At 35.3% G+C, this 12,798-nt stretch overlaps 2 protein-coding genes and 1 long non-coding RNA gene across 4 annotated transcripts; 2 read left to right on the top strand and 1 right to left on the bottom strand.

The window, feature by feature from the left end:
• Nucleotides 1-524: 524 nt before the first annotated feature.
• On the top strand, nucleotides 525-4,980 carry LOC130965299 (external alternative NAD(P)H-ubiquinone oxidoreductase B1, mitochondrial-like). Its single transcript, XM_057890048.1, has 10 exons — nucleotides 525-758; nucleotides 1,366-1,636; nucleotides 1,807-2,010; nucleotides 2,190-2,440; nucleotides 2,970-3,189; nucleotides 3,300-3,404; nucleotides 3,622-3,885; nucleotides 3,972-4,093; nucleotides 4,381-4,500; nucleotides 4,598-4,980. Exons 1-10 carry the CDS (start codon nucleotides 664-666, stop codon nucleotides 4,683-4,685), a joined length of 1,740 nt encoding a protein of 579 aa, XP_057746031.1. The 5' UTR covers nucleotides 525-663; the 3' UTR covers nucleotides 4,686-4,980.
• A 512-nt stretch (nucleotides 4,981-5,492) lies between these two features.
• On the top strand, nucleotides 5,493-9,562 carry LOC130970008 (external alternative NAD(P)H-ubiquinone oxidoreductase B3, mitochondrial-like). 2 transcript variants are annotated; one of them, XM_057895947.1, is made up of 10 exons: nucleotides 5,493-5,833; nucleotides 6,306-6,561; nucleotides 6,860-7,024; nucleotides 7,100-7,350; nucleotides 7,425-7,644; nucleotides 7,743-7,847; nucleotides 7,923-8,183; nucleotides 8,287-8,408; nucleotides 8,492-8,611; nucleotides 9,255-9,562. In XM_057895947.1, the coding sequence occupies exons 1-10, from the start codon at nucleotides 5,742-5,744 to the stop codon at nucleotides 9,340-9,342; spliced, it is 1,680 nt and encodes a 559-aa protein (XP_057751930.1). In that variant the 5' UTR covers nucleotides 5,493-5,741; the 3' UTR covers nucleotides 9,343-9,562. The 2 variants fall into 2 exon arrangements, with proteins under 2 accessions (XP_057751930.1, XP_057751929.1); XM_057895946.1 differs by having other exon boundaries at nucleotides 6,818-7,024.
• LOC130970009 (uncharacterized) lies at nucleotides 6,214-8,605 on the bottom strand. Its single transcript, XR_009081981.1, has 3 exons — nucleotides 8,075-8,605; nucleotides 6,800-7,656; nucleotides 6,214-6,616 (listed from the first exon to the last, which is right to left on the bottom strand). It is a non-coding gene; the product is annotated as an uncharacterized LOC130970009 (long non-coding RNA).
• Nucleotides 9,563-12,798: the final 3,236 nt, after the last annotated feature.

The following is a 12,798-nucleotide window of genomic DNA, read 5'->3' as shown; positions in this document are numbered from 1 at the left end:
TGTTATTAATGAAGCTTAAATGGGGTCAATAAAAATACATAATAATTCGAGGTCTTTCTATATATATTGTAAAGATAAGTATACATTTTGTTAGTTTAGGTTAGATAAAAATAATTTTATACGTATCTTGTCCTCATTAAAAGACAAAATAATTATATATATATATTTCATTTTTGTTATAGACTAAATATGTTTAAAAATAGTCATAGTATCTTATCTTGTCTTTAGATCAGATACTTGTTCATTCTTTTTTACTTATTTCTTATTCTTCAAAGACTAGATACATTTGTAAAAAAATTGTCGACGGACAGGATGAATAATAATAACGTGTAAAAACGTGATGCGTGTCCATCTCTATAATTTTAATATTTATTTTTTAAAAATCTGTTCGCAGACTACCTGGGAACAATAATAACTCCAATACAAAAAATATTCTGCAAGTCAACTTTATTGCCAAGCTGTTACGTCCTTGTTACACGTGTCATAGAATAATCTATGTCAGTTTCCAAATCTGAAAACTGAAAGAAACTTTCTAAACAGAAATGAACTTTGAGAGATCAGAAAGTCGCTTTTGGTGTGAGCTATCAAATTCTGAACTCTTTCCTATTCACCTACCTGCTGTGACTCCATTGGAGAAAATCTTCAACTACTCAACAAACTAAGATGAAGATGGGTTCCTTCTTCATGAGGACCTCCAATGCTCTCAAAGGCTACTCTTCATCCTCCAAGCTGCTTCTTCTCTGCACTCTCAGCATCAGGTCCCTTTCTCTTTGACCCTTCAATACTGTTTCTTTCTTTCTTTCTTCTGCTTTTGATGAAATTAATGTTGGAGTATTGCAAAGAAATGGGGAATCTTGGACTAGTGAACACATGATAATTGGCATAGTAGGGGTGATTATTTATCAATCATCATAATCTGCAGATAAACAAATTTTTATTACTTCAAGTTAGGAAGATAGAACCAATCTGAGATCTTGAGAATCATAGGAAAAAAAAATTACTCCATGTGTGTTCAGGCTACTGGCCCTGTTGACCAAGTGTTGACTTTTTTACCTTCACTCTTGTGCCATGGGTTGTCCTCCTACACATGTAAGAAATAATTATTGTAGGTGAGAGTGGGATGAATACTATGTGCAATTTGCAAATAAGAGGATCTATTTCACAGAATTGGATCTTCCACTATGAGTGTGACATGGTATGGTACTTATTTTACAACAATATTGTGAATGTATGTATAGTAGCATTTAGAGAGTCATTTGTGTGGATGAATCCATCAATGTATTTCATTATTCTTTTTATGCATATGTGATGTGTTCAATAGTTTCATTGAGTGTGACTGAGTCAATATGCTCTTGGAAACTGCAGTGGTGGAGGTGTTGTGGCATACTCAGAATCGCGATCAGAAAGCGAACATCCTATCATTGATGCTCATGTAGCCCCAAAAAAGAAAGTAGTGGTTCTTGGAACAGGATGGGCTGGTACCAGTTTCCTTAAGGATCTGGATGCCTCACGATACGATGTTCAGGTTGTTTCGCCTCGGAACTACTTTGCATTCACTCCCTTGTTACCCAGTGTCACTTGTGGAACAGTTGAAGCTCGAAGCATCGTAGAGCCAGTTCGGACCTTAATAAAAAAGGTGGAGGAAACAAAACCATAGCTCTAAGAGTTACTACTGATATGTTAGATTGTCATGTGTCTTGACATTGTCTTCTAATGATATGAAGAGTATGTTGAGTAGTTAATCGATGACTAGTGTGGTTTTTCTTTTTCTTTTTTATAAATTGTCTTTCTTTTTTCATATTGTAGAATAAAGGTGAAATAAAATATTGGGAGGCAGAGTGTGTCAAGATTGATGCTGCAAACAGAAAGGTCTTTTGTAAAGACAATATCAACAACTTAGTGGGAAGGGGCGAATTTTCGTTGGACTACGACTTCTTGGTTTTAGCAGTAGGATCACAAGTAAATACTTTTAACACCCCTGGAGTGAAAGAGAACTGCCACTTTCTGAAGGTAAATATATTTTCTTATGCAACATCTGATCATTTATGGTTCGAAAAAGTTCTGATTGTTGATTCAAATATTCAGTAAAACTTTGAACTTGTTGATGACAAAATGTTATTATCTGAGTTCTTTTGTTTTTCTTAATTTGTCTCTGACTAATCCAAAGTGTGTATAATATATATATATAGGATATTGAGGATGCTAAGAGGATCAGGCTGTCTATCACAGATTGCTTTGAGAAGGCTGTTCTTCCTAGTCTATCTGAAGAAGAGCGAAGGTCGAATCTTCATTTTGTAGTTGTTGGTGGGGGTCCAACTGGAGTAGAATTTGCTGCAGAGCTCCATGATTATGTCCAAGAAGATTTGACGAACTTATATCCGGCCGTTAAGGATTCGGTGAAGATAACATTGATTCAATCAGGAGATCACATCCTGAATACGTAAGAAAATCATAAAATTGAAACACTTTATCTTCCTCAAATCACATTTTTTTAGGTATTCTTTATCTTATTAGTTGTGCTGTTATATATTACATCCCAAAATCACTTTTTTTTTTTGTTTATTTCTAACATGGCATACAAAAATAGTGGAATAACTTTTGAGTGTTTGTTTTGGTATTATGATTGGTATTTAGCCTCTTCTTCATTATCAGGCATCATAAATCACTTGGGTTATCAACCAATTAAACCTTTAAATAAGTGCTTTTGATTCAAAAAGGACTAGTATGATGAATTGGTGATATATTCCTTATAACTTTTCTAATTATAACATGTAGTTGGTCCTCTTTAGCTTTGATGGAAGATTGTATTTACTATTCGTTTGAAACTTATAACTCAAGCAACAACATAAGCCTTCTATCATTTGATGCATTCTGCCAACATTAATAATTTTCTTAAGTTTCTGGTATTACTTACCCCATAAAGCATGTATTTTCCAAGACTCATCAAAATGTGATCTTTGATCCTGTAGGTTTGATAAAAGAATAAGTACATTTGCTGAGCAGAAATTTTCAAGAGACGGTATAGAGGTTCAAACAGGATGTCGTGTCATCAGTGTTAGCGACAAGGAAATTACAATGAAGGTGAAATCAACAGGAGAGATTTGCTCTGTGCCGCACGGATTGATTGTCTGGTCCACTGGCATTTCAACTATTCCAGTTATAAGGGACTTTATGGAACAAGTTGGTCAGGTGCTTCTCAATTCCATGATTTTCTAAAACACTGCCCCTCTTTTCTTCTTCAAATCATGATCAACTGTTATTCGGGTAACATGTATAAACTAGACTTGCTCTATGTGCAGGGTAAAAGACGTGTACTAGCAATCGACGAATGGTTGCGAGTAAAAGGATGTGAAAATGTGTATGCTGTTGGTGATTGTTGTACAATAGATCAACGAAAGATCATGGTATCGTTTTGATCCTAAGTGTTTTTTTTTAATATTAAGCTTATATTGTCAATTGTAATTTTCCTTCAAATTAATACACATTTGACCAACTTATCATACAGTTTTATCTTTCAACTTTTGGATGAGAATGGAGGAAAATACAAGATCTTCTTTAGACAGATATAAATCGCAGTTGAGTTTATCTATGTCATAGTTAACTCATTGCCTTTGTTTTTAGGATGATATCTCAGCCATATTTGCGGCTGCAGACAAAAATAACTCCGGTACCTTAACCATTGAAGAATTCCAAGATGTGATGGATGACATCTTATTAAGATATCCACAAGTTGAACTTTTTATGAAGAAAAAGCATCTTCTTGATTTCACGTCTCTGTGGTTAGATTCACAAGGGAATGAAAGGAAAGAGATAGACATAGAAGGGTTTAAGCAGGCTCTTTCTCATGCGGATTCACAGATGAAGAGTCTTCCAGCTACTGCACAGGTTTGCATTATGTCACCACACCAGTAACCCAATGCTTGTTATCAAAGATTCCTGGAGTTTTTAAAGGTTTGGTTTGGTTTGTTTAGGTTGCTGCCCAACAAGGTACCTATCTAGCTAGATGCTTTAACCGCATGGATCAATGTGAAGAGAATCCTGAAGGTCCTCGGCGATTTAGAGGAACCGGACGTCATAAGTTCCTTCCCTTCCGGTACACCTTATATTCTGTTGTCTTATGGTTTTGTCTGAAAACAAAAACTTAAACAAAGGTACTCAACACCGTATTCAACTACTAACACGTACTCTACTCCGACATTGCCACTAGCCAAAAAGTAAGGCACGGCACAAAATAGTTATGAACTCATTATTCAAAATTGATAACCAAGTGGGTGAATAAAGATATATAGATTAGCATTTTGCTCACTTAAGATATTTATGCCATTTCCTTGCTTTAAACTCAACTAATCAGTGAGATGTTGGTGGATTGTTGTCACAAAGGTATAAGCATTTTGGGCAATTCGCACCGCTGGGCGGCGAGCAAGCAGCCGCAGAACTTCCCGGGGACTGGGTTTCCATGGGTCACAGCACTCAATGGCTCTGGTATTCTGTATATGCAAGGTAATCTTCAAGTACAACCATGCTACGTGTACACAAAATATCAGCTACCAACTCAATCATGCTATGTATTAACTAGTTTTATTTGAACAACATACAGCAAGCAAGTAAGCTGGCGCACAAGGGTATTGGTCATATCTGATTGGACTAGAAGATTCATTTTTGGAAGAGACTCGAGTCGTGTTTAGTGGGATTAACAAATTCAAGGCTGAATAAATTTGTGGCAGTGTCTCTGTTCATTCTTATACGGGTACATGTATAGTGTGGTAATTTTGGAGGCACAATTATTAGTAACATTTTGAGAAGTGTCATAATCTTTTGGATGAAAATTGCTTCTTCAGCTTCCATCTAATTTGTCACAATTGGTAGACTATGTTCGGAAATGTCACTCTCACCTGCGATATGAGTTCGATATGGAACTTCACTCAAATGGTAGCCTATATTGAAATTATTATTATTATTATCTAACTTTAATATCAAGCATATTATGATAATTTTAGTCTCTCTAGTTTTTTAAATTTAAAAAAAGTTAAGGTAGACTAAAATTAGGATGGAGAAAAATAAAATATTGGCCAAAAGTGTATATTTTCTCGAGTCCAATATTCCAATAGAACTGGATATTCACACTTTTTATGAACATTGAGTCAATTTATTCTCCTTTAGTATTAGGTGGGTATCTGATTTAAATTAACTAAAATTCTCATCCTATCCATGATAGGAAAAAGCGAATACAAAACTAACATTTATGTCAAAGATAGACTATAGTCTATAGTATCACAATTTCGTTTGTTGCATGATTTATTAAATGAATGATCCGTGAATTAAGCCTACAAAGTGTAGTGTTTTCTTGAAACATGAAGAACCCGATTCAATAGATTACTGTTCCACTTCTGTTTTTTTTTTTTTTTTTTAATTATTATTATTTCAAACATGATCCAATCCAAGTCCTCATATATTGGAGATCTGTATCTCTTACAATAGGCAAATGTCCTAATTATGTTACATTAAAATAGGCAAGTGTATGTCTTAATTAATCCTTTCAACTTGACAATGTAACCGAACAAAATGCATCATACACTACGTGGCATTAACACTTTCAATTTGACCAGGTTCCCCAGTATTTAAAACTGTACCTCAAAAATCTGTTACTAGTTTTTGGTTGCACTCATTTGCAAGGAATGAAAATATAGAAGCACAACAAACACAAAGGCACAAAAGAAGTGAAATTAATCAAGGGATTCAGAATGCGTTGGTCATCCTTCTATCACACAGCATCAAGGGTTTTTAATGAGTATCCCAGCTGGTCCAAGTCTGCTATTGTATGCACTGTTATCAGGTCCTCACACCTTCTTAATTCTCTACTTTTGTTTCTTTCTGTACTCTTTTCCTTTTCTATCTCATGCTTCTTCTTTTTCTCTCTCTTTTTTTTAATGTTTTAGTAGCCATAGTATTGTATATTTGTATCTGAACAAATAGAATATGCCGAATAAAAAAATGCATGAAGCGAAAAGTGATTGTAACAGATAAATAAATAAACGAAGACTACTCCTTATTGTTTTTTTGGTGACTTGACTACTCCTTATTTGATTTAGAATTCAATGCTTTTTTGGTTCAAATAATTAGAAATTTGTTTTCTTTAAACATCTCGAGTTATTTGTGATGACAAATCCAAATGTAACAAAACTTCAAAAAACACAAATTTTGTATGCCTTAAAGGATCAAAACACCACAATGGATCAACTCTAGCAATTAATGATCATTTCTTATTTGTTGTGATGATTATATTATTTTGTTTTGGGGGTTTGCAGTAGTGGAGGCCTAGTGGCATATGGTGAAGCGGTACAAAGTGAGAATGTGAAAGAAGCCCCAAAAAAGAAAGTGGTGATTCTTGGAACTGGTTGGGCAGGAACCAGTTTTCTTAAGAGCATCAGAAGTTCATCTTATGATATCCATGTTGTTTCACCTCGTAACTATTTTGCATTCACCCCTTTGTTGCCAAGTGTCACTTGTGGCACTGTCGAAGCACGCAGCATTGTTGAACCCATTCGCAACATCTCAAGAAAGGTACTCTATTTGGGTACGTTTTATTGGGGCGTCAAAATTGATAAACAATCGCATCCTTCTTGAAATATAAATACATATTAAACAACATATAAATATAAATATAAACTTAATATTTTTGTATTTTCAAACGTGCATGTTCGACTTTTTGTTGCTTCATGGTAAAGTAAAAATAGCATGATTAAAGTGAAAACTAGTGATCGAATATGGACTCATGAGATAAATAGTGATTAGTACACACCTTTAATTTGCAACGCAGAGTGGTGTAAATATTGAATTCAGTGAAGCTGAATGCTATAAGATCGACCCGAAGAACAAGAAAGTTTACTGCCGTGCTGATCCAGAGAAAAAGATGGGTGGGATTGAAGATTTTTCCCTTGATTATGATTACCTTGTAATAGCCATGGGAGCACGTTCTAATACCTTCAACACACCTGGAGTTCAGGAACATGCTTACTTCTTGAAGGTATGGTAATCATGTACATAAGGTTTTATAGTTAGAGTAATGTGTTAAAGTAGTAGTGTTTGAATATATGTGAAGGAAGTGGATGATGCTCTAAGAATCCGGCAAAAGGTGGTTGATCTTTTTGAGAAAGCAAGCATTCCATCCATATCTGATGAAGAGAAGAAGAAGCTTCTGAGTTTTGTGATTGTTGGAGGAGGCCCAACTGGGGTAGAGTTTGCTGCAGAACTTCATGACTTTGTTCATGAGGATCTTTCTAAACTCTATCCTTCTCTACAACGTTATGTCAATATCACTTTGCTGGAGGCCGGAGATCATATCTTAAACATGTAACATTTTCTTTCTTTTCCTATTCCTTACATTGTTTTCTTCCAATCACATCTATTTTCTTTACTTAATGCAGGTTTGACAAGAGAATCACAGAATTTGCTGAAACAAAGTTCAAAAGGGATGGCATAGATGTGAAGTTAGGATCTATGGTTATCAAAGTAAGTGAGAGAGAAATCTCGGCCAAAGACAGAGTAAGCGGTCAAGTTGCTTCCATACCTCATGGAATGGTAGTTTGGTCCACCGGCGTCGGTCCTCGACCAGAAATAATTGAATTTATGAAACAAGTTGGCCAGGTTTGTCGCTTCCTATTCATAGAGTTAATATATTTAAACCAAGAAAAAAGTGTTGGTTATTTAATTGTTTTTGTTGGTTGGAACTGTTTGTGTTATAGAGTAATAGACGTGCATTAGCCACTGATGAATGGCTAAGGGTGGAGGGATATGACAACATATATGCTTTAGGTGATTGTGCCACTATAAATCAGAGGAAAGTTATGGTATGTGCATCCTATGCATTAAGCTGAGAAGGATCATAAAATGAAAAAAAAAATAATTTGGATTGAATTGAACAGGAAGATATAGCATTGATATTCAGCAAGGCAGACAAGAAGAACAGCGGGAAGTTGGATCTGAAAGAGTTTCAAGGCGTTGTGGACGACATAATCGAGAGGTACCCTCAGGTGGAGATTTATTTAAAGAAGAACCAAATGAAAGATATTGCTACCTTGCTCAAGTTTTCTCAAGAGAGCTCAGTTACTGTTGACATTGAATCCTTCAAATCTGCACTTTCCAATGTTGATACTCAGATGAAAAATCTCCCTCCAACAGCTCAGGTAAATTCTACTCGCTTCCCTTATAAATCAAAAGAGCTTCTCTGTAAATATATAAGGTTCTGAAAACCCAATGATGTTACTTACAAATTTGAAGAAATTATAGGTAGCTGCTCAGCAAGGAGCGTATCTTGCAGATTGTTTCAACCGTATGGAGATATGCGAGCGGTATCCGGAAGGTCCTCTTAGATTCAGGGGAACCGGACGCCATCGCTTTCATCCCTTCAGGTACCAATTCAAGATGCTTCAATTCGCCCTTTCATTTACTTAATCAAACCACATAGACATCAACAACTTCATCAATCTTCAAGGTACAAGCATTTTGGACAGTTTGCTCCTCTAGGAGGAGAACAAACTGCAGCTCAACTTCCGGGAGATTGGATTTCAATTGGCCATAGCACTCAATGGTTGTGGTATTCTATATATGCTAGGTAATTCATTTTAAATCATTTTCTTCATATTTTTATTTTCTATGTTTATTTTTACTATTTTTTATTTTTAGAATTTTATAAAAAAATAATAAATTTTATTTTTTTCTTTTTTTTATTTTTATTTACAAAATTCCAAAAAAAATGATAGAAATAAAAACAAAAAAGATCAAATATGCAAACTAAGCATACACTAATTATTTTCTATGTGGGTCATAACAGGGTGAAATATTCTAAAACAAAGATGACCTGTTAATTTTCAAAAATCTCATGTGCTTCTAAAAGTTACTATTAGTGATTTTTTTTTTCTTCTAAAATTATCATTGGCAATTTAATAGGATAAAAACACATAGGAGATTGAGCTTGTGTAGTGTTGAAAAAAATACTGCTTTATAGTTGAAAATTTGCCAGGTCCATATTCACAAAAAATCCTTTATTGAGCCATTTTGTGGAATTTCACCAAGTTGGATCCATAATCAAATGGTTGAGCCACTAAATATATCTTAAAGCATTACTCTTGGCATTTTGTTTGAAATGTTATTCTTATAATTTGGTGCGATATGCCGATATATATCAAATGACAAGTAAAAGAAATGTAGTGTATATGATTTAATCCTCTAACAGTTCCCGAAACATATATTTGCAGCAAACTAGTGAGTTGGAGAACAAGAGCATTGGTGGTATCTGATTGGGGAAGGAGATTCGTATTTGGGAGGGACTCAAGTCGAATCTGAGATTATCACATCTAATCCAAACCATGCATGTAGATTTATTGGCACAACAGAGCAATAGAAGGAACTCGAAAAAAACCAACACGGTGTTTAATTATTTTTCTCATTCAGAAGTAGTTTCTTATTATATAGTATGTACTAGTACTTTGATCGGTAACCTTTTTCCTTTTTCGGTCTTGATTTATTTAATTTTTTCTCAGTTTTACTCTTATATGATACAAGCTATTACCATAAGTTTGTGATAAATTCAAACCAAAAGCTGATCAAGTAGGATCAAGAGATCATCCAATTGATGCTTACATTATATTAATTTGTCACCGCATAACTCAATAAGTAGATGGTAGAAGCAATAACAAATCCTTATCACAACATAGTCAAGTTATTTTTCTTTTTCCCCTGAAAAATACATATGTGAAAACAAAAGCCATAAACTAAACCTACAATTTTTACTAGAAAAGATGTTCTAATTTTCAAATTCTAACGTGATTGCTAAAATTATCGGTTCTCCACGTACATATTCACATTTAAAATCCATAATATATACACAGTTCTACAAGGGAAGATCAGTACAAAACCATGACTTATCCCTAACAAAATATATAATAAATAATAAAATGATTACTAACATAAAAAAGACAAAATAAATTTTAATTATTTATCAGGTCAAAACACATTAATAAAATTTTTGAATCATAAAATTACATGGATCTCCTAAAGAAAAAAATGTTACGTGCGTACTCTCATAAATATTTTTATGTAAATCAATTTGATTAAAGTTAATTTAGCCATTATAGTAAAAAATCGAATTAGATTCGAACTACTAAGATTATGCAAGATCGAATGGACTAGATTCGATTTAGTTGATTTTGAAATCCATCCATAATAAACCGAAACCATTGACTCCGAATTACACTCACCGTTTTTGCCCCCTAATAATTCGAATTGAGTGGATTTGAATTAAGCACTAGTAAATTGAATGGACTAACTTCGATTTACATTGAACGAAAGCTAGTGGTAAATCGAATCCACTAGTTTCGATTTAGTGTTTATATACCTATATGAAGAATTCGAATCTATTTGCTTCGAATTGTATTTCACCAAACCACACCCCTCCAAAAACGAATTCCAGAAAAAATTTGTGCCAAAAAAGTCGTAGGATTGAAACCATGGAAATGGAAGACGACTTGAATCATATCTACCGGTTAGACGACATCGCCCATATTGCTGGTTCCATCCATGAAGAGGTTGGTTTTTGAAATTGAATATCTGTAAAAAAAAAATAAGTAATAGTTTGTGATGTTAAGTCACTTAGAATTTTGTTATATGCGCTACTCAGATTTTTAAACTACAAATGGCAGTTGGAGTAGTGGTTTAGTGGTTTAGTGTTTTGCTAGATTTTTAAAAGTAAAAATGTACAGTGGAATAGTGATTAACAATGCTTAGTTAGAGTAGTGATTAACTAGATTAAAAGTTTTTTAGGAGTTTAGGTAAATCTAATTTAGGTTTCTAATTTTAGATTAAATAGACAGTAGAAATTTAGCAAAGATGTAAATTAGTTTATTTTTTTAGATTTAATATAATTCCTAAACGTTAGGTTAACGGGCCAGTAATTTAGTTTATTTTTAATTTATTGAAAATTAATTTAGTTTGGGTTATTTAAAAATTTTATTAATTTAATTTAGTTTAATTTATTTAAAATTAATGTAATTTAATCTCTAAATGTTAAATATTAAATTAATGTAATTTAATTTAGTTTAATTTTATACTTTATAGTTTAGTGTAATCGAATTTGGTTGAATGCAATTTAATTAAATTATTGAACGTTGGGTAGATTATGTCCAGAGTTGCAACATAATTTACATTAAAGTTTATTTTTAGTAGAGTTATTCGTTTTAGGTTTTTTGTGATATAACTCGGATATTATTTTGTTGAAAAGGATCTGCATTATTTAATGGTGTTTTGGTGAATTGATTTGTTACTTGTGATGGTTCTAAAGGAAATTTTTTCATCGTGGTGCAGCCACATCAATGTATCACCAACATGAGGAAGCAGCATGATATTCCCCTGGACGACAGGATCATATCATACCTGCAGATGGCCGGCTTAGCCCACCTCACGAGGCTCAACAACCACTAGTTTAGGTTGGATGAACTGTTGGTCAATGCATTTGTATAGTGATGGCGGCTTGAGACTCATACTTTTCATATGCCATTCGGGGAGTGTATGATTACGTTTCAAGATGTTGCATACCATTTAGGTCTTTCCATCGACGGACATTACGTTAGCGGATGTCTGATGGATTTTCAGCAGTTCATTGATGGCAGGCAACCTATATGGGATTGGTCCAAGAGTTGTTGGGTGTGTTGCCTCCGGCAGACTGCATCGACAAGTTCACGGTAAAGTGTACTTAGATGCAGGAGACGTTCAGTCACCTTACCACAGCTTGGTGGAGTACAGCATCGTCCATGGCCCACACTCGACATTAATTTTCTGATGTTGAAGGATGGTAGAGGTGGGGACCGATGGTTTCCGAACACTCTGCAGAGTTGGTACATACATTGGACCAGGCAAGCCAACCATGTGCTATGATTTGATGTGGTCCCATATCCAGGACCATCACAAGCTTACTTGAAGTGGTGGCATCAGTATGGGAGGAGATTCTTATTGCCGAAGCTCTTTCTCGGAGACCCCAGAGAAGATCCTATCCAGACCGAGGCGACGCAGAGAGGTCTAGGCCGAGTACCTGAGATGGATCAAGTGCTAGATGTTCCTGATAGATTCGAGTGGATAGGAGATGTCGTGTTGGTACACGAGCCAGTAATCGTGAGTGGAGGAGGCTCGATGATGCGATTGACGCCATGGAAGGGAGGGGTCGAGGTCGTCGACGAGGTAGAGGCCGCGGTCGAGAAGGAGAGATAGGTGGACGTCGAGGTAGAGGTCGACATATTAGGAGAGCCAAGTATGACAGTGGTGATGTTGGGGATGATGGTGGAGATGACAGCGTAGAGGTGATGATGAGGGTGGACCTGGAAGTGGTGGTGGAAGTGGTGGCGGAGGCGATGATAGTGGGGAAGTGGTGGTGGTTTAGAGTTCAGATCTGATGTCGGTAAAGGTGATGGGGTTTATGAAGGTGGTAGAGGTGGGGATAAAGGTGATCTTCAGTGTGGTGCATTAGGGTTAGGGGATGGTGGAGGGGTTGGGGGCGATGGGGATTTGGCAATTATTTTGTTGGGTTCCCTGATTGTGATATGTCTATGTATGAGAGTTAGACATTCATGAGACCGGGTGAGCTCCTTTCGAATTTGCTAGCTAGCGATGGCCTTGATAGTGAGTTCGGAGAATCCAGCTTTATGGAGGAGATTAGCGTTTTTATCCAGGAGGATGCCCCCGGCCACCAGACACCTCTTGATGTGAACCTGAATGAGCCTCTGTCTGGTCTTGTGGACGAAACATTTGCAT

This window comes from Arachis stenosperma, chromosome 3 (genome assembly GCF_014773155.1).
Source record: "Arachis stenosperma cultivar V10309 chromosome 3, arast.V10309.gnm1.PFL2, whole genome shotgun sequence".
Taxonomy (NCBI): domain Eukaryota; kingdom Viridiplantae; phylum Streptophyta; class Magnoliopsida; order Fabales; family Fabaceae; genus Arachis; species Arachis stenosperma.
Note: the sequence above shows the minus strand (reverse complement) of the source record. Positions and strands in the feature narration are given on the sequence as shown.

Coding starts and splice junctions, on each gene's coding strand:
- LOC130965299 (XM_057890048.1), top strand. CDS start 664: ATGAAGATGGGTTCCTTCTTCATGAGGACCTCCAATGCTCTCAAAGGC. Junction 759..1,365: donor CTCTGCACTCTCAGCATCAG/GTCCCTTTCTCT, acceptor TGGAAACTGCAG/TGGTGGAGGTGTTGTGGCAT. Junction 4,501..4,597: donor TGGTATTCTGTATATGCAAG/GTAATCTTCAAG, acceptor AACAACATACAG/CAAGCAAGTAAGCTGGCGCA.
- LOC130970008 (XM_057895946.1), top strand. CDS start 5,742: ATGCGTTGGTCATCCTTCTATCACACAGCATCAAGGGTTTTTAATGAG. Junction 7,025..7,099: donor AACATGCTTACTTCTTGAAG/GTATGGTAATCA, acceptor ATATATGTGAAG/GAAGTGGATGATGCTCTAAG. Junction 8,612..9,254: donor TGGTATTCTATATATGCTAG/GTAATTCATTTT, acceptor ATATATTTGCAG/CAAACTAGTGAGTTGGAGAA.